The 21,006-nt window shown below is 45.5% G+C and overlaps 1 protein-coding gene across 19 annotated transcripts in view; it reads right to left on the bottom strand.

The window, feature by feature from the left end:
- Window positions 1-4,412: 4,412 nt before the first annotated feature.
- The window catches only part of Kiaa1217 (KIAA1217 ortholog), an 818,936-nt gene continuing 802,342 nt past the window's right edge, over window positions 4,413-21,006 (bottom strand). For 9 of the 19 annotated variants that reach the window (XM_041641628.1, XM_041641627.1, XM_041641618.1 and 6 more), the window contains 8 exons: window positions 20,586-20,769; window positions 17,835-17,995; window positions 17,080-17,247; window positions 14,408-14,527; window positions 10,124-10,201; window positions 8,413-10,011; window positions 7,807-7,929; window positions 5,307-7,124 (listed from right to left, as the gene is read on the bottom strand). In XM_041641628.1, coding sequence (XP_041497562.1) covers window positions 6,630-7,124; window positions 7,807-7,929; window positions 8,413-10,011; window positions 10,124-10,201; window positions 14,408-14,527; window positions 17,080-17,247; window positions 17,835-17,995; window positions 20,586-20,769 — 2,928 coding nt within the window. In that variant the 3' untranslated portion in view covers window positions 5,307-6,629. Of the gene's footprint in view, window positions 4,970-5,306; window positions 7,125-7,589; window positions 7,930-8,412; window positions 10,012-10,123; window positions 10,202-14,407; window positions 14,528-17,079; window positions 17,248-17,834; window positions 17,996-20,585; window positions 20,770-21,006 lie in introns of those variants that run through there. The other 10 variants (XM_041641619.1, XM_041641622.1, XM_041641633.1 and 7 more) reach the window with 7 other exon arrangements.

The following is a 21,006-nucleotide window of genomic DNA, read 5'->3' as shown; positions in this document are numbered from 1 at the left end:
ACAGCCTGGACTATATATGGAATCCCTGCTTTTAAGTAAATAAGTAGGTAAAATAACAGCTGAGAAGTTGGAGGTGGGGTACACACATTTACCCCCAATTGATGGCTGAACCAAGTTCTTCCTGTGGAAACCAGCATGGCAGCAGTGACATCTGTGTTTGCCTCTGACTTTTCTGGGAGGAGAGGGTACCTTCCAGCCCTGTTGTCCTGCTAAAGAGTGAGCTGAGAGGTTGAGAAAACACCTCCTCTTCATTCTTTTTGAGTGTCCAAGCCTTGGCACGTTCAGGTGCAGCATTCCACAGCCCTCCAGGAGGGCAATGCCCTCAACTTCAAGAAGCTGCCCCCTGAGCCTCCAATATCTTATACCCGGCTTTCTTGGGTTCTGCCGTTTCTGGGGTATCTCTCACTGTTCTCTGTCTTTTGCTATCCCGGCAACCTGGCAATGGTTCCAACTCACCTTTCCTCGGTGTCTCAGGCCCCTCATGGGTGCCCAGAGGCTAGATTGCCATGGCTACTGAATTTATCAGGCTTTATGAGAGAGCATACAAGGATAAAGGCTTAGGAAGAAGTAGAAGAGGAAGACTGGTCCACGGGGGCAATTTGAAGGACCTGTGGAGAGCGTTTTCTCCTCAGCACTGAAGGCAAAAGTGGTATTTAGTGAGTCAGGGATGCTAGAACCTTGCTTAAGGATGGTCCCTGCCTGGTAGGAGCATGCTGCCATCTGTTGGGCATTTAAGAAATTAAAACCGTGTTCGTAATTACCAGATACCAGAGACCAAATTCATTCATGTCACCTTTAAGCAATCTAGTCTCCAGTGATGAGTGGAACCTGGGGGACTGGCGTTGGTTTTGTTTGACCCTTTCAACAGTGGTCCACTCTTTGCAAAAAGTCACAACACATGGCATTCACAGCGTCTGAGTCTGGGGCCTGGTCTGAATGCATCTTCACTTGAGGCTGAGTTCCACGAGGATGCATGCCTGTGACAGCCAGGTGAGGACTGTGCTACACTGGTGGATGGGTGGACACGCCCCGAAGGGTTTCTCCTCATACAAAACCATTTACAAGGGGAACTTGCATGCAATGGAACTAAGATTCCTTCTCTCATCTTAAAGACTCTCCGTGGGCCCCTTCACAAATTTATACCTGGCAAGTTTCAAAGCCAAGACGCCAGAATCCCTTTCAGGAGGCACTTACCAACAGCTCTTCACTAGATGAGTGTGACCAGCCAGAGGACTCCCATGTCGGATAGGGCCCAGAGATGTGGGCTACACCAGGGAGGACCAGCACCTTGGAATTTCAGATACCAACATGGGACTTTGGGGAGAGTTGTGTTGTGAGCCCAGATTTGTACCCAGCTCATTCTCCTCCCTACAATTAACAGCTGATGACAATGTCAGCCTGGCGAGCGGAGAATCTTGTCACCCGCCCTTCTTCTGAAGGGGAAGATGCCAGAACTTGAAGTCTAATAACCCCTACAGTGACTGCTTTTCTACAGCGTGCTTGTTTGTTTGATCATGGAATGGAAAATGCCTGTCAACACTATTGCCTTCCAAAGAGGCACCATGAGCCGTCCCACCCCCACGCAAAACATTCAAGCTTTGCCCCACTCGGTCTGCCCCTTACAGGCCTCTGCCTGGGCACAGAGAGATGGGGAGGGAGGACGGTGTGTGGGGTAATCCATGGCTAAGGTTGGAGAGGCAGTGGATCTAAGCCCCTGAAGCATCATGCCTGGCTCATAATAGATGACGGATGGCCATTACTCTGGCTATGTCCAAAGACTCATGGTCTAAGGAATCCCTGAAAATCTCAGGCAATTAAACATGGAGTTTTTTGTGTGAATTTAAGGTATGCAGCATAGGGTCGCTGCCTTTGGGGCAGACTCTATGGAACACATCTTAGCCCTCTTGATTTCAGGCTGTCGAGTGAGCCTTTGCTGCCAAGCTGGGCAGCATGAACTGTTGTTGGGGCAGGACCTACGAGTGTGGTCCAACTCATAATTGTCAACTTACTCAAAGCATTATGAGAGTTTTTATGTATTTTTTTACTCAATTGCACAGCTCTTGAATGTATATGTTGTGGATGACAATGCTATACTTCAAAGTCGGTAGCTTGGATATCTGTCTTCTGTTCTGCAGGGCAGATTAGGGACTAGATGGTGGGCCTGGCTCGAGGTCTTTCCCTGGCTGGTGTTACTGACATATGTACAGAAACTAGCTTCCATGCTATTAACTGATACTGTTTCCTCTCGAAGGCTGTGGGGCTGCTCCTGTGTATTAGCACTTACGGAGCTCCAAGGAAGCTGGTTAGTGCTATAAGGACATCCAAGAAGATGGTTAATTACCTACAAACCTGGTTCAAAGAAGAGTATGCAACCTGTTCCAGTGCCCAGAGGCTGGGTCCCCCCATTCCAGGTCTTGCTTCTGGCACTCCTCCTAGATATGGGCAACACTGGGGGATGCGGAGTGGACTGGGCTGGGCACCCCTGCCCTGAGAATTTAGCTTTGTAGGACTACATTCTTGCAGCGAAGGTTCCCAGAGTATCAGTACTTCTCCATGCCTGTGCAAGGATTCTAGTCATGGGCAATGTACCAGTCAAGCAGCTCCTTTGATGCCAAGGAAGTATGTTCTGTTTTGTCCCAAAAAGGGCCAAATGGCCATCTCCCTGAAGTCACAGAACAGAACTGTGCAGCTTCTGTTCGGATGACTCTAACACTCCCCTGTTGCCCCATTTTGTCCTTCCTAGGATTCACTCCCCCCCTCCTGATTAGACTAGAAACTTCTTAGGGGCCAGATAGTGCCACAGGTATCATTGAAATTGTTAACGGTAAGTCTAATCTTTTCTAAGTGCTCAAGATGGGTTAGGTTCTGCTATACTGTGGTTAACAGATGAGAAAACCAGACTGTGCTCAGATTTGTATGTCCAGGAAATAGCAGTAAGGTCTCAGGTCACAGTGTTACCTCCCCAACCCCTAGAGCCCTCCAAAACTGGTTCAGTGGAGTTACGTGTTATTCAGCAAGTGTTAAAGGCCATGCAGAGTAAAGGGACAACTTTTGTTGATTCAGTCCATTCCTTCCGTCTTCATGCCTATACTGGGTCTTGAACTCAGGGCATTAGGTTTTCAAGGCACCTTTACCAGATGAAGCAGCTCGCTGGGCCCATTTAGCTTATTTAAGAATCTTTGTCAGATTGCAGAGATTTATTAGATTAATGGCAACCATAGATGATTCTTAAGCAAATATCTATTCGTAATTTAACAAAGCCTGAGAAGTCAGCTGTTTTTGCTGCCACCCCTCACCCACTTTAGGTGTTAAAATAGCTCAGGTGCAGTTGTGAGCCTCACTGTACGCATTCTTTTTTCACTTTGAGATCTCTATACTGGAGCATCCTTCAACCAAACAGCCCCTGTCGAGGACGCCCTGTACGTCTAGGTGATAGGCATATGCAATGCAGCAAGAACTTAAACACAAACTACAGCAAAGTGAAGCAGTTTATTATTTAAGGATCTTTGAGTGCTGATGGCGGTGGGGCCAAGGGATGGTGAGTGGGCACAGAACAAAGCTCAGGCAGCAGGTTGGTGGGAAGGACAAGGGCCATGCCTTTATTAGGTCCTCATGCCTGCTCCCTGGCCTTTGGAGAGATTGGCTGGTGTAAAGAAGACTCATGTGAAGTAGAAACCATTTGGTCTTGGGTGCTAACCATTAGGTTTGATTGTGGTTAGCAGCTGAAGGATGTGTTGGGTTTGTGGCCAGTGAGGTGAGGAACCAACCAGAAGAGGAGGGGATCTTAACTCAGCTAAGGGTGACAGGGTAAAACCGGGTCTCAAGTTATGTCAGACTTAGAAATGAGTGTTGAGTCAACTCATTTCTGCCTGCTGCCATTTTGCTAAGCTGGTTGTGGGATACCTGGGCTCTGTTCCTCACAGCAAGAGAGAAGACACTTCATCACCCTTCCCCCGCCCAATGGAAGAGGCAGGCAGAGAGTTCTGGGCCAGTCTTGAGAGGTCTCCAGTCCAGGGAATCTGCTTGTGCCTGTCTGACACTGGCTCAAAGGGACCATGAGTTGCAGGACTCTGCCAGAGCTCTGGGAAGTCTGATGTCAAACTGAACCCCAACCTGCTGGTTAGGTGCTTAAGCAAAAGTTCCCAGCATGGCCATAAACAGGACCGAGCACACCAGCATGAATTAGCTAGTCACACAGCACAGTTGTAATTCTAGGAGCGGGTATTGTCTATGGACTCCCATTCAGATTACGGCACTGCTGGACAGGATAGGAACGCTGGAATCACGTACACTGAAAACCTTCCCTGAGTGCTACTGAACTTGTGGCGGCCATGACTGCTGTGAGCAGAGGTCTCTGAAGGTATTTCTCATGAAGGCATGATGTTCAGGAAACCTGAAGCTTGGGACACACAACAGGGTGCTGTAAAGTGTGACAGTATTAGCTCTTTACATCTAACCAACAAGTTAAATATTTTTTGATGTGAAAAAAAAAAAGATGAACAGGTTCTTAAGGTTGTTTGTGGAATCTGGGAATTTTTATTATTAATAACTCTTTGCCAGTTTGTGTGTGTATATCTGTCTATATTTATGTATGTGCATGCATGCATATCACAGCTGGAGGTCAGTCTCGGGTGCTGTTCCCCAGGGTATCTTACTGGCCTGGAACTGCTTAGGCTGGACTGGTTGGCCAGCCAGTCTCTGAGGATCTGCCTGTCTCACCCCCAGAGCTGGAATATAAGGGCATACCACTCTGCTCAGCTGCTTTTGTGGGTTCTAGGGATCAAACTCAAGATCCTCATGCTTACAGGGCAAGCACTTTCCTGACTGAGCCCTCTCCTCCGTCTTCTTTCCAGTCTTTGTAAATGAAAACGTGCTGTGTTGCATTGTCCATTTCCTTTAGATTCCTAGCACCCACATGGAGGCTTCCAACCAGATAGAACTCCAATTCCAGGGATCCGACACAACTCTTCTGACCACAGGCACCAGGAATGAATGTATATCCATATACATAAAATAACAATTTAAAAACTTCAAATTAGGAATTGAAGAATAAACAACTAGACACACACACACACACACACACACACACACACACAAACCCTGTTTGAACCAAGTGATAAAGGCATCTTCTTTTTACTTTTACTAGAAATTAAGAGAAGAAAAAAATCAAGAAAGCAGCAAAAACCCCCTCTGATGAATGAGTATGCAAACTTGTGTCCAGGTTTATGGTCTTGGGGTTTGGTTATCAGCTAAACCCCAAGAAGCCCTGGAGAAAAGTGAGGCCGCAAATGAAGTTCAGACAACCACACTGTCAATTAATTTATTAGGGACTCGTCCTTAGCTACTCCGAGCTTTCGGAGAAGCACCGCTGTATACTTGGACGTGGCTACACGTTACTCAGAACACCCTCAAAGCCGAGACCCTGAGGCAATACTTACATGCTCTTTGACTAGGAAGTAGTTACAATGACAAGGTACAAAAAAATACTAAGCATGCAGCCCTTTATTTAGTTTTGCAAGGTCTCTGCTTACAGTTCTGTATGTTACATGGCTGTGTTATACAAATACAGTTATTTACAAAACCACTCGAGCTGTGCAAACTTGTAGCTTTTAAAAAATGGATGGGTAGTGCCATTTCTGCCCATCCCAACATAGACTCTCAAGCATGCATAAAAATTAACTTTGGTGTGGGAAAACTACTCCATGTGCGGTCACATACAATATTTTGATGTCTGTTTATATTTAAATATTTACAAAATCTCCTCAGTGTACAGAACCGTACAGAAGTGTACGTTTTAAAATCCACAATGTAATAGTGTGGGTTACCAGGTCTAGGGAAACATAAAAAGGGGTTAAGATACTGCAACAAAAAAAATACTAAAGAATAATAATATATTTTTTTTAAGAAAAAAAGGAAGAAGAAAATAAAAAGAAGGCAAAGAAAAAGACAGCACACCTGCTTGGGCTAGCAAGTTGTCATCCATCCTTCAGATGGCAGTGCAAGAGTTTGCTGAATGTCGTCCTGCGGGCTGTGCGCAAGCGCACTGGCTTAGAGTCTAGCATGCTACTTTCAAATGTACAATGCTGTAGTATCAAAAATGTTTTTGGCAAAAAAGATCTTGAAAGGAACCATGAAGCTTTTGACAAAAATAGAAATCTGTAATAAAGCTAAATAACACTAAAATAAAAGAAAATATCATAATATATGCTTTACAATTTATATAGTCACGCTTGTGTATCTCTCTGTTCACTTCTAGTCTCTGTAATGAAAAATATTTTTATACAAAACATACTAAAACTCTGGAATCATACATGTTTTACATGCATAGTACAGCTCGTCTTACGGTCTCCTGGCTCGCGCCGTACTCTCTTGGTTAACAGCACATGCTTTCTTCATTGAATAGGTACTGAATCTAGACAGTCGTCACTATGAAATTACAACAGCAACAGAGTGGGAAAAACAGGCTTGATTGCAACCTAGGAACTAACTCAGTGTTTAGCACACACTTTGCATGAAGCCTTGGACAGTACAGCAATATGGTAATTCTCTTGTGGAAACAGTTGTTCCAGACTGGCTAAAAATTAGAAACAAGGATGGGATTCCACCTCGTGCCTAATAGGATCTGGCCTTTAAGAAGTTTCCTTTGCTGTGGACGGGGTGGCTTTGCTTGAACTTCCGTTCTGTGCTTTGTAGCTGGTGAGGCTAGGAGTATGGATGGTCCTGACGCCCCTGGCACCTTGATTCAGGGAGGTGGGGGAGGCAGGGGAGGGAGGGGAAGAGGAGGAGGAAGTAGGGGCGGCTCGGCCATTTTGAGTCTGCAGTGCAAATGAAAGGTGATGGCCTTTACCTGCGTGAGGCGGGCTCTGAAACTTTAAGGAGCCATTAGAGACAGAGGGGATGAGGGAGGTGGAGTGAGTGGGCCGTCCTGCTTGGGGGCTGAGAGGGGTAGAAGCAACCGATGGTTTAGTAGCAGATGCACTGGGGAGGTTAGAGCTGTCACCGCTAGCAGAGGGTAGAGAACTGCTTTTCCCAGAGCTGGGAGAAAGGGCTGGGATCTTAGAAGCAGGGAGGGAGGGGGAAGTAGGCTTACAATCCCCACCAGCTTTCTTAGCACTTCCATTAGCCTGCAAACAAAGATGGCGGGAGACACGCGGTCAGAAAGCTGGCAACACCATCAACACACAGGGCCTGGCAACACAGCCCTTCAGAGAACCATTCAGCACAAGGAAAACAAGGTTCAGTCAATCGCGGCCTGAGCTACGCTTTGTGCTTATCTGGACCTGGCAGAAACCACCCCATGCACAGAGCGAAGAAGGAATGGAAAAGGCAGAAAGGGAGACCACACATCACGGGTTGGGTTGGCCATGCATGGGGATTGGTGTTGGGGAGGGGAGCGTGAATGTGCTTTTAATGTGGGGGTGTTAATGTGACTTTAAAGCCATCAACACAGATGTTAGTAGCTGTGACGGAAGAGCAGACCAATGACAGGCTGGTTTGTCTCTGCTTCCCAAGAGGTTTTGATAAGCGCTACATTCACCAAAGAAACCGCCACTGGCCTGGCACCATGTGTTAACAGTTAAGGTCTGGAGTCACAGAGGAAAAGACACTTTATTGTAGGCATGCAAGAGTGTGGTGAAAAGTTTAACACAGTTCTTTTTAGATTTTTTTTCTCATGCCCCCAGATCCAGAATGTCTACGTAAATGATATCTCACAAAGAAAACACGGTATTTGGTATAAACTAAGTCAGCGACTGGCTTCTTAATTGCAACAGCGTCCATCCAAAATTTGGTTTAAGGTAAAACTACCTGACGATATTGGCGGGGATCCTGCAGTTTGGACGGTTTGTTGGTTTTATCCAGGCTTCCGGGTCTGTTCTTAGAACTCATGGGGACTGGCATCCGGCTTGTCTGTGGGGTGGCACTGGAGCCCTGTGGAAGGACCGGTGAGGGAGGGGAGACAAAGAGAAGAAGGTGAGCAGATTGTTGCTGAGACTGTCTCTCTAGGTGCAGAGAAGGTCAAGGGAAAAGCTAGCGCCCTACATGCAGGACAGACCCAGGAGACACCGACTGGGTTAATCAGAAGAATCAAACAGAATCAACAGCTCACTACTGATCAATTGGATTTTAATGTGAGTACCAACAGCACACGGCTGACCCAGCTTCCTGATACGGACCCAACACCAATCAGCAACAGAGGCACAAACAGAATTGATTAGCTGTTAGACACCTAGTTGCCGGTTGTTTTTGGAAGGCGACGGAGAAGGGAGGAAAGACGGGTACATGACGAATAGACAAAAAAAAACGCGAGCCACCTGAAAGGAAGCGATTAAATCACAAGACACCGTTTGCTACTGTGATTATGACAGGCTTAAGAAGCAGCTGGATTTTTCCACTTTCCACAGACCAATATACCTTACGTGAAGCTGAAGATATGGACGTGGGGGGTTCTGGGGCAGGGGGCACTTCATCCAGAACTAGCAAGGCCCGGGGAGAGACCTCTTGGGCTATGTGGGCCGAGCTTGCACCACAATCTGGGTTGGAAGAACACGGGGTATCAACTAGGGCCCTGGGGCTCATTTCGCTGATTGTGTTTTCAAGTTGCCTTATGGTCTGCTCCAGGCTGTCCAGAGTTCTGTACGTATTTTTCCTAATTTCATCCGTCCTTGAAGTCGGAGATGTGCCTTCAAGACTGAGCTGCTCTTGTCTCCTGGTCATGGTTTTCAGGGCATCTTCGGGCTGTGACCGGTTGATTTCAAACCTCTTGGCCTCTTTGTGCTGTTTCAAAGTGCCATCCTCTTCCTCTTCCTCATAGACCACCACCTGCAGGGTCTTCTTTCCCGTCTTAGTTCCTGTGCGGATTGCCTGAGTAAGAGCAGCAAGCTGCTTTTTAGGGAACTTGAATTTAAATTTTTTCTTGGGGCTCTCGAACTGGTCGTCAGTCACGTCACACTTGCGTCCCGAGTTTGGAGAATCTTCTGCGCTAAGTTTTCTCTGCTCAGCTTTATGAACTTCCTGCCCTCCTGGAGTCTGTGTCTCTGCTGAGGTGGAGTGGGGTTGTGATTGTGTCTCTGCCTTCTGTCCCCTCCTACCACTTCCTGAGTCAATCTGCTCAGGAGACGTGTGGGAGGAGGGTGGGACTCCAGTGTCTCCGTTTTCTTCCTCTTCCTCCTCCTCTATCTTTTCCTCTGTCATCATTCTCTCTAATTCCTCATCACATTCCTCAAAGATGGTGGAAAGTCTTTTATATGCGGATCGGATGTCCATGGGTTCATCAAAAATGATGATAACTGGCTTCTTGTCTAGGCACACGACTGGCTCTTCGCCTTCAGTCCCTTCTTGCTGAGAGGTAGCCTCTTTTCTTGCATCAATATTGACTGTCTGCACATCTTGTCCTTTTTGACTCACAATGTCATGGACCTCCCCACTGGACAGAACCTGGACAGCGGTTTTGGTGATCATGAAGGCGATGTTATCAGTGGTTGGGTGTTCCTCACTGGGAGAACTGGGAGTCGATTCTCCGTCTTCATTAGTGTTCGTATTAGCGTGCCTACCCACCTTAGATCTCAGGACAACTTGTCCAAGATCGGTCATGAGCACGTCATGATCCTGTGCTTTGACATCATGAATACTTAATTCTGTTGATCTAGTCAGTGGAGGAATGTGACTCTTATCTGTATTTTCCTGTCCTTGCTGGCCTGTCTCTTTTGCCTTTCCATAGTTCACCTTCTGATTCTCGGTGTCAGGAACAGCGCACTGTGGTCCCGAGACCTTAGGCCCTTTGTGGATTTCACCTTCCAATGAATTCACACCAGTGAAATTAAAATTGACCTTAGCCACATTTTTCTGGGAATACTCTCTACTGTCTCTGAATACATTCTTATTGGGTGTGGAATTTTCCTTCATGAAGGTGTCACCTCTACTTTCTGGTGTTCTTGATGGGTCAGGCATACTAGTCACCATCGGTCTTTCCCACTTGGGAGGGCCACTAGGTCTCAGAGCCCCTGCAGGAACCTGAGAGGCAAAGTGGAGAAAGGAAACCACACACATTAATCAGAAAAGGGTCTGCAAGGGTAGGTAATTAAATTGCATGGCATCAGTTGGAACCCAGATGCGGCGAACTCACCTTTTGAGATTCCACTTGGGGGCCATTTTCACATTCAACACCAGATTTTCGTACATCTTCATGGAAAAATTCCAAATTCTGGTAGGATAGTGTAGGACATGTTACTCCACAAACCACAGGCGCCCACAGTGGACTATCACTATCGTTTAGTTACTTTTCCAAACATGCGTGTGGCCCAAGCACGTGTGTTACACACCAACCCGAACCCTACAGCTGTTTACCCGGGGCTGCTTTGTTCTCCAACCTTCAAAACTGCCCTGTGCCCGCACGAGATCAGTCTCCATTAGTGGAACATTCAAGGGTTTCCAGTTTTGTGGGGAGCAGGTACGAGAATAAATGCAGCCATTACCAACTCTCTTTTTAACTCCTCACTGTCTGTGATCTTAGCAGAATCTAGTACCAGAATTGTAAGAAGCACACTGGGGTGTGTGGGCCAAGCAGAGACTAGGATTCTGAGATACAACTGCCTCTTAATGACGTGACTTTGGATACACCCTTTATTTCACGTCTCCACACTTGAAGTTTTGGTTTTGCTATATCTATGAACTGAGGAACAAGAGCAGAGTTTTAAAAATGTCCCTTCCAACTCTTTTATTGAAATCATCCCATAAGGAGTTCTCTTTGGGTTGGTTGTCATACTCTGGGATAAAAAAAAAAAATTCTTCCACGCTCCAGTGACAGATTGAAAATGTCTTTGTAGGTTATTAGTGTATTCAGATAACCTTCAAATTAATAACAGCCACTATGATTACATCTAAATTTGCAGTGCTAATACTCCACAGTTTGCAGCCATGTAGTTCTCAATGACAGGGACATGTCCTGACAATTGAGTCATGGAGTTTATGTTGTGCAAACATTTTAGTGTATCCTTACACTCACCAGATGTGTAGGCTACCACTGTGTGTGGCCTCAGGATGCTCTCGACAGATTCAACAAACCATGTAGCACAGGTAATTGTGCTATGGTGACTTTTGGCTTTCACGTAACTAGAAGTCTACTCTGAGACACCAATGCAGAGTATAGAATATTACATATGCCAGTGACAGCTTTTATTATCCTTATCCCATCAGGCAGGAGAGGCAACTGTCTCTTTCATACATCAGCATCAAGTAGACCTGTTTAGACCACCATAAACCACCTCAGCACAACTGCGTGATGCAGATGACTGACACCAGTTATAACTTCACTGGGTCACCACTGTAGACATGGTCCATTGCTCGCCAAAACGTTATGCTACATGGTGCATGGCCATAATGGGGGGGGGGGGGGGGATTAGTGCAGGCATCTGAGGCCAAGATGGTAGCTGTGATGTCACAGTCAGTTTTTATTCTCTGCATTTTATGATGCAGCTTTTGTTCTCTCTATTAGAAGATGTGAAGATGCTCATGGGGGTCTCAGTCCCACTAAGAGGCAGGATTGAAGGACCCAACAGCAGTGAGAGTCCAGGTAATCAGAGCATTTCGTCTCAGGGCATTGTGTTCTTCTAGCCTGACTGGAAGAATAGCCCCAGGCCCTGTGCATCCCTAATAGTAGGATCTGTTCTCCTCTCAGGGTGCTGCTGCTGGCCCTTCTAGCTGTAGCATACCAAGAGGCCGTGATGTCTGTCACAAGGTGAAATACAATCCCAGTGATGGCCGTTTGTTCAAAGCGCTGACAATATCACAAAGCACAGTAACCCAGGCTGTGCCACAGTTAACACTACTGCTCTGGTTCCGAGAGGAAGGAATAGTCACACGCGTTCAAGGGATAGCACGAACAATACAAACAACAAAGTCAGCATTAACCACATGGAACACCATTAAAGACAAGAAATGAGGTGCGCCCGCCGCCAGTCACCGCCAGTTTATGTGCCTGCTCCCCATGGGGGTCCCCAGATGGGGCAGTACTGCTGCTGCAATAGAATGTATGTTTTTCTGTGGGATTTTAAATTCAGATTATAAAGCAACTAACGTAGCACATAAAAGATTTTAAGGAGAATATTAAATGACGATTCAGTCCAACCTTTCAGTTCCAAACATGCATCCAGGTAAAAGTTTACTCCCAATAAGATAGGACTGGGTGTATGTAAGCTCAAGTCCCCTGCCACACCCATTTACTGGGGGTGGGCGAGGAGGGCAGAGGGGCGGGGCTGGCATCTGCCCTGTCTACTGCTAAATATTTCCAGTCTCGCTCTGTAATGTGTATATTTGAATACAATTTAGGTAGTTGAGTTGAAGAGTAATTCAGATTTCACACAGATAATTGCATTTTATCAATGGGCTAGAAAGAAAAAGGAATAGATTCATCAGAGCAAGCACATGGGCTTCAGGAAAACTTGGTCACAGCTGTCCTGGAAACTGACAGTGACTTCTCAGGCATGGATGGTCACAATTTTGCACGAACGACAACCACCCTCTTTAGTATTTTCTTCTAAGCCCCAGGATTTATATGGCAGGGATGGCTGGGGAAGCAAGCCCCATGTGTATGGATAATAGGCAGAAGAGAGATCCAGTCACGAGAAGCCGTGTGAAGGACCAGGCTGGAGCTTCATGAGGGCAGGAGGAAAACAACGGAGAAAGACATTTAAGTTATGGAAGGGCAGGCGAATAGGCCACAAAGAGGTTAATAATGACAAACTGGGGGGGGGGGGGGCAGGGGGGCGGGGTTTACACAGTGATTCACCTTTTGAGTTTAATGATCCAAAATGAGTGCCTGACCTACAAACAAACCCAGTGTTGGGCACTCAACAGTGACCACTGGTGTTACCATAGCAACTTGCTTCCAATCAGAGCTATCATCAGGCATGGACTTCAAACTTCAAGCAAGAACTGCAGGCAATATCAGAGCCAATTAGAAAAGTCTGCAATGACACTGTGGTTATTGGGGGACCTTTGGGAGGTATGAAGTTTCCAGTTAGTGTTCTAGAATGTTCACATTGGTCCAAACACAACATACCAGGCCCTGCCAGGGGCCTTCTACAAGTTAGCAGTAATAAAGCCGTATAGGAAAATTCCTCACACGGAATGAACAAGCAACCTGTTTCTGGGCTGATATCATGGGTTTTGTTTTCTGTGTGAGACAACCTTGTCTGTCACTGTCTAACAACCTCCAGGTGTGTAAGACATCCTCTGCCTGCTGACGCTTTCATCTGTCTACCGGCAGATCACTTCACACTTGGGCTCTGTGATGGCGCCAGGCCAGAGCTGAGCAAGTTCCTTAAAGACTTAGATTTTTCCCTCTGTGGTCTGATACTTTATCTCACTGAGTCTGCCTATATAGGAGCTAAGGAATCCATGTGGGGTAGGTACAGTAGGCCACCTTGCAGCTTTTCTCTCTCTCTCTCTCTCTTTTTTTTTTTTTATAAATTTACTCATTATGTATACAATATTCTTTCTGTGTGTATGCCTGCAGGTCAGAAGAGGGCACTAGACCTCATTACAGATGGTTGTGAGCCACCATGTGGTTGCTGGGAATTGAACTCAGGACCTTTGGAAGAGCAGGCAATGCTCTTAACCTCTGAGCCATCTCTCCAGCACCGCAGCTTTTCTCTTACTATTGTTTCTCTTTATTGAGAATTAAGTAGTGTCCTGATTCCTGAAATATAAGTTTTCTGGTGGGAAATGTTAGGACTCAGGTTGGCTCACCTTTTTGTCCTTAATTAACATGAGAAGTCTCTGAACCCCCAAACCACAGGTGCTCTGGATTCAGCTTCACACACTGTAGTTCTGACCTTGGTGCCCCCAGTGTTCTCTTCAGCATGGATCATGCTTTGCTACACACCCTGGACTCCTCTTCGAAGTCACAAGTATATTATTTTAGCGTTAAAACTACACTTACTCATTTTAAAAAATATACCTCAAAATTGGCAATAATTTGTAAGGATCCCATTTGGCATACTTCAGTGTGTATACAGGTATGCTTCTATGAGTCTAAACTTTCATGAGATAGGTTGGAAATGAGAAAAAAAATTGCATTTACTTATTTATTTCTGGTTTTTGTTGTTGTTGTTGTTTCTAACGAGCTGGACCGAAGCACTTGGAAGGTTTACATTCTCTATTTGGGGACACTATTGTCTTGCTTTTGCAAATGCTACTGTGTGGTGCTCACAGGGAACAATTCTGACTTTGGAAACAAGTCAGGTATTTCTAATCTCGCTGTAAACCTGTTTCTCTGTTAGTTTCAAAAGAAGGGAGAGAGCAAAACAGAAAGGCCGCGTGCGAGAGGTGAAGGGCAAGAGTGCGTGTTAGTAGCAGAGCAGGGCAGGGCTGTCTAACTGTGTGAAAGTTCACAGCTGCCATGTGTTACCTTCTTCTCCTTGGCTGGGACTGTGGCGCCTGGCCTAGTGTCTTTAAGGTGGCTGTCAGCTCGGGACTGCTCAGCATGACTGTTTGGATTTACATCCATAAAGGAACACTTCTGGAATGCCTAAGGAATTAAAATACTGAGGTTAACAGGGATCCAGGTGTATGGAGCAGAAAAGAGGCAGGAATTCAAAGACACGGGGTCCCCAACCCTGGTCCTGCATGCAGGTTCCTGCTAGGGGGCAGCATCCTGAAATCCTGTATTGCAGAAGTCCTCAAGTTGGCCCCTGGCTGAGCTCTAAACAACAAAAAAAAAAAATTCCTTATAAAGATGAAATGGACAGAGACCTAGAAACTGTTAATACCCTTAGGCTGGAGGTGCAGCTCAGTGAGAGGTGCATGCTTGCAGGTGTGAAACTTGGCTCGGGATCTCGCATCAAGGGGGGAAAAGGCTCTCAGGTGCACTTGAGTTGACTTAGTGTTGCTTTTTGTCTTGACCTTTTTATGTTGGCAAATACATGAACAAATCAAGAAAAGATGAAAAGATCTTTATGGTCTTCATTTCTTATCAGCTTTATTGACATGATAGGAAGAAAACCTCACGAGATATTTTCAACTTAGAAAGAAAGAATGCACACCCGTTCATCTCTGAAACAGTTGCAGATCCCACGCTCGGTGTGGCTTCCTTTCCTAGCAGCGAACGCCTTTAGCACCACGTGATCCTGAATGGCCAAGGAGCTGCCAAGCTCTGGACATACGAGTGGGCCCACAGCTGGCTCATGTGAGCAGGGCCAGGGAGACTAGTTCATAGAGAGAGCGGAAGTACTGCTTCTCTCTGTCAGGTGACAGGGTTGGGGACATCGGGAGAGTCTCTTGGCACCGTGACTGTGGAGTTCACTGCTGCTTGGTCTGAGCTAAGCATGGTTGTGCAGCCAGCAGCCAGCACAACCGAGCGCCAGCGCAGCTGGCTCACTCAAGAGAACTAGTAAATAAGAGGCCGGGAGTAGGGCATTCTCCACACAAATGCTGTAGTCATTCTCATGTGCAGTTAGCATGAAAAAGAACTTACTGAAGTGAATAATCTTAAATAATTGCCTAGTATTCTCTCTATGTCAAATGTTGACGTCTGGAAACACCTCAGTAGGCAGAAAGAAGAATTTGTGACTTTGTCAAGTGAACATTCTAGCATCTGTCCTAACATCAGGACATAGCTGACTGACAACGGGGACCCTCTTGTGCCTTCAATGCTTGCTGTCTCTGTTTTGGTCATCTTTGCCCTCCATGCGGTCTGTTCCTTGGACAGTGAGTCCTGGCTTGTCTGAGATATGCCTGACTTATCGACATGCTGCCGATTGAGACCGTGTCCTTTGAGCTGTTAGAAGTTATATTTCCAAGCCTGGATTTTCTTCTGATGCCGGGTCACCTGAACACAGGGCTCTATTTAATGGAAACTTCCCTTAGAGGGGACTGAAGAGTCTCCTTGTCATGCCGGGGGTCTGACTCAAGAGCACACATAAGCAAACTAACTGGACCGACAGAGCTAGATAATTTCAGTCTCTGTTATTACTAGTCACTTACAGAGCAAGAAGCCAGATATCCGATACCCTACTCCTGGAAAGGGATCGGCATAGAAAACACTGAAGACATAGGACTCTAAACATGGGGGAGGTCATCTCAAATGGTAGCTAGAAGTATCTATGACAAATATATGATTTCTATTGGAGTGTTAAGATTGGAACATTTAAAAGTCTAATTGTTACTAACTATAAATCTGTTTCCTGTCAGGAAGTTTCTGACCACTGTGAGAACACATGGAGTTTGCTTGACCTAGGACAATCTGTGAGCTTGAGCGAGTAGTCAAAGGCTTCACCACCCAATGGAACACTCTGGAGACCCACTTTCCTTATAAGGAGCTCAATTTTGGCAGCTATTATCATGATTATGATGAAAACCAGAGCAGACGCAGTATCACAAAACTGACATGGTATAAAATTTCCCCCATTCCACATGAAGAAGTTAGATTCCCTGGGCTGCACCAACCACATGGGCAGCGAGAAGATGACATGTTTTGGAGCCCCACACAGGATTCAGTCTCGCAGAAGCAAAAATGTCCATAAAAAGTACGAGTCAAAAAAAAAATCCAGAATTTGGTCTAGGAATTATGTATGTATCTAACGAGGTGAGTTCCCAGAACAAGCTTGTAGGGAAGAGTCACATTCATGACAGGGACATGGGGTGGCCTTGGGTATAGACCCTGCAATCTATTCTCAATCCTGGCAGAGAACTTTGCCAGTAAATACTTTAAAAAAAGAAAAGAAAAACAGAAACAAAACCAAAAACCCTAATAATATACTCTCAATAGGCAAGGAAAATAGAAAAAAATAGAATATTCTTATCACTTAGAGCTCTAGGGAGGTCTGCAACTGATTTTGCTATGTAAACTTTACAGAATTGCTTTGAAAATCGTCTCTACCTACACATCTTCCAGGTGCTTAGAGAGGTGGCTGGCTCTCAGCTTGGAACAATGGAGGCCAGAACTAAAAGGCACAATTAGCATATGCTAGCTCCAGCGCCCTTTACCAGCCCCGTCAGGTAACAAACCTGTGGGTTCCAAGGCTTGGGAAGCCCAGATGAGAACTCAGAGAGGCAATGCTAGAAGTCACCTCAGCTACATACCTGGAGTTCTGCCATGATTTTGTCTCCTTCTTCTTCTTCCTCCTCTTCATCCTTGGCGGAAGAGGTCGGGACTGGTGGTGAGGATGGGGCCCAGGCTGATGCTGGCTCCTCTGCGGGACATTTTGTAGCTCTAGTCTGTGGGGCTGGCCCAGGGTCTTCACTGCTCACCTATAGGGGATTCAAACCACAGACACTGGTCAGACAACACGGATTCTCAATGCCTCTTGCTCTTCCAGCCAAAAAGCTGCTTCATTTCCTTGCATTTAGCTTGTGTTTGTTTACATAAGTTGTCACGTTGGTGAATGGTTTGAAGAATTATAAAATTGCAAATTCCCCACATTTATAAAAGGCCCTCCCCACATTGCATTTCCAATTGGAAATTGTCCTTTTTCATTTAATACAGGGGACAAGGCTTTCCAAGTGTAAGCTAAGCTCACGTAACAGCTTTTTATGCTGACACCCGCAGCTACGACGGCTGACCCATTACCTAGGTAAGACTGTATCTCTTCCCATCTCACTTTAGGTTAATGATGCCCCACCAAGGAAAGCAGCTGGTGATATGCATTCATATTGTCCCACTAAAGTCACATAAGCCTAGCACCCACGGTGCCCCGGCTCGGCCAATAGCACTGGCCGACAGTCTCCATCTGGCGCACTTTCTGGAGATCTAAATGAGCTGAATTGATTTTTAATGTTCAGCCAGCTAGAACTGTCTGCACCTAGAAATCAGTTTGCCAGGACTCGACCCATCAGACCTTAGACACAGTCTCCTTTCTGCTGGTGTAGACCACATCGCCGGACCTTGTGGTGGTGAGTCCTGACCCAGGAAGGTAACTTCTTCGTGGGGGTGGGGGTGGAGGAGGGGGTGACTTTCCCCCTAGCTTGTCCAATTCCTGCTCCGAATTTGGAGAATCTTCTGGAAAAGAGTATGCCATTTCAAAGATAATCTCTTTTGAAGATGCATCTGGTGTATACATACGCAATAATAATAACGTAAAACTCTCTATTCTCATCAAAGACCAATGACTAAGGGGACAGCCTTCACAACAAACTGAAAGGAACTCACAGAAAGCCCCGGCATATGTGACCTCCCTTTTTGCTAACTTGGTTCTCTCATCTCTTACTTACTACATACAACATACTACTGCAACAGACCTTCCATTGGGGTGTTCTGGGGGTGAAATGATACATAAACATATATACAATCATTGGCTTATTGGGAATGCAATGCAAACTAGTAGATTTATTATTAAGTGAATTTCTTGGTACATATAAAAACTTAGGGGCACTGGAAAAGTGAAAAAAATTGGGAAACTAAAGTTAAATCTCAAACCCTTTGCCAGGCTTCAAAGTCTCAGTCCCAGCCTGAAACAGTAATAATAAGAATTTACATAGCTACGGGGATCGACTCTAGCTAAAGAGGGGAGAGGTACAGAGGAAATGGGAACAAAGAATAAAGACAAAGAAAACGTGGAACTCTGGGGAGAAGGGTCATAGTGAAGGGTTAGGAAATATGCCTTGTTGGCAATGTGAGGGACACAGTATTAAAAATCAGAATTTACAGCAATGTTAGGGGACATGGATATCTCTCAGCTCTACCTCCTGTTCAGGAAAGCCATTTTTCACCCAAAGGTTAATTTAACAGCCTGGCTTCTGCTCTTTCTCTACCTGAGACCCAAAGACTCACCAAACCAAAACCCGTACTGGTTTCTGGAGTTTTCTCTTATTCTCTCTATGGACTTGGCTTGGACACCAAGGGGTCTATTTTGCTTTTCTGGGAAACTGAGACTTGTTTTGAGGAGATTCTTCGGTTTCTGCTTTGAGTTGTAATGAAAACCTGGGTAAGTCATGAGTCTTCCTAAAGGGGTGTGGCTTCAAGGCTGCCTTGACTTAGAGCATCCATCCAGGGTTTGCCAAGGCTGATAATAGAGGTCTGTCTTCTCAGTGCCCTGAGGATAGACTCCTTCCTTGACCAAACTTTAGTCAAGTTCCTTCAGCCTCCTTCTTGACTGGACCCTGCCTGGCTACGGAGCCTAGATTTAGCGGACAATCCTATTGTCAGCTTAGCAAGGATCTCTCCAGGCCTGATACTTCTCTCTCATTTACTTCAAGAATAAAATTGAGATGAAATTTGTGCCCTGGCAACGTGCAAGCATGCATGGGCAGCACGTACATGGTGGTTGTGTTGAATTGTCTATATTGGGTGTCATGGTCTAAGTTGATGAGGACAACTGACCAGGTCTTTTCCTCAAGAGGACACCAGATCTCATTACAGATGGTTGTGAGTCACCATGCAGTTGCTGGGACTTCAACTCAGGACCTTTGGAAGAGTAGGCAGTTCTCTTAACCACTGAGCCATCTCTCCAGCCCCATTTACTACAAGACTCTTGAACAAATTTTTCCCTGCTATTTTGAAGAAACATCTACTGAATAATTTTTATTTAATAATGACTGAGGCTATGGTGTTCAAATTTTCCATCAATTTTTTCCTATCTATCCATTACCTGTGTAATAATACACCTATGAAGGTTTTATAATACCTTGTATGGAAACTTTTGTTTTTATGCATCTATAAATGCATTAAAAAATCTCTCTCTTACACACAGATACATAGAGAGACAAACACACTCACACACACACACACAGAGACACACTCGCACACACACACTGCTAGAAATCAGCATTTACAGCTACAGGTGACTGCTACATATTCTGGGTGAGCTGTGTACTAGTGAACTATTTCTGGTAATTTTTTTTGTTGTTTTGTTTTGTTTTTTAAGTAGGAAAAGCACTGAACTGGATAAAAATATTCATGCTGGTAACTGAACAATTTATGCAGGAATTTAAAATTTTTATTTACTTTTGGTTTCTTGAGACAGAGTTTCTCTGTGTAGCCCTGGCTATCCTCAAAATCAGAGATCCACCTGCCTCTACCTCCCAGGTGCTGGGATTAAAGTCATGTGCTACCACTGCCCACTGGGAATTTTTAATCTGAAAGTAAAAGGTGAAAATGAGACATATCTTTACAAAATGTTTGCTATATTTGTGGTGCCATAAATAACAAAAATATGAGAATTATATGAAACACCAACAGACTGTGAAGAGATTAATAACGGGGAAGACAATTATATAAGGTAGAAATGTAATGAGATGGGTCGGAAATTCTCTCCAGGGCCCTGAGGAGAAAAGTCAGCTTTGGAGAACCATGGCCCCTGCAGCATCTTGACCTCCTTGCGAAATTTCTTTTGTGGAGAGATTGCATCGTGCTTTGTGTGGTAGTGTTATCTACAACCTGCACATGAAGGTCAGAAGACAGGAGTTCATTCTCCCTTCTCCTACTACATGAACTCAGGTTGTTAGGCTTGGTGGCAAGTGACCGCTTCCTGAGATTCTCAGGAAGTGAGGCATGGTCCTGCATTGCACAGAAGCCTATATGAGTGATAAACTCTGATCTGAGGCCAGGGAGCCTGCACATCTCTGCAAGGCCTGCTGTAGGCTGCCCTTACCGGACAGCTCCTGCTTGTCACCAGCGGCATCAGCCTTCGGCCCTGGGGTGGAAGCTGGAGGCATCTCCAGGTTAGGAATGGATTTCATGATGTTGGCCTGAGCTTCTTCCAGCAGCTTCTCAAACTCTTTCCCATTGTATTGTTCAAGATTTTGCCTTTTTTCTTCCCATTTCCTTTCCGCTTTCTGCAGGAAAATAGCAATTGCAGCTAGTTTGAAAACTAGAGAGAAGACTTAGGTTATAGATTTTATGCTGATGCGCCAAAGGGGTTCAGCACCGTTAAAGTGTTGATAATGCCCTGGTCTATCTGAGGCCGCCTGCCATCTTATATCGCCACACGGCCCAGACCCATCAAGCTGCTTTAGCCTCTGTGACACTCATCCACAGAAAAGCTATCTCAGAAGCTCAAATCTACCTCTTGA

The sequence above is a fragment of the Microtus oregoni genome, unplaced genomic scaffold (genome assembly GCF_018167655.1).
Source record: "Microtus oregoni isolate MIOR12 unplaced genomic scaffold, Mior012 000070F_ref0000104, whole genome shotgun sequence".
Lineage (NCBI taxonomy): Eukaryota > Metazoa > Chordata > Mammalia > Rodentia > Cricetidae > Microtus > Microtus oregoni.
This window is presented reverse-complemented; position numbering and strand designations above follow the sequence as displayed.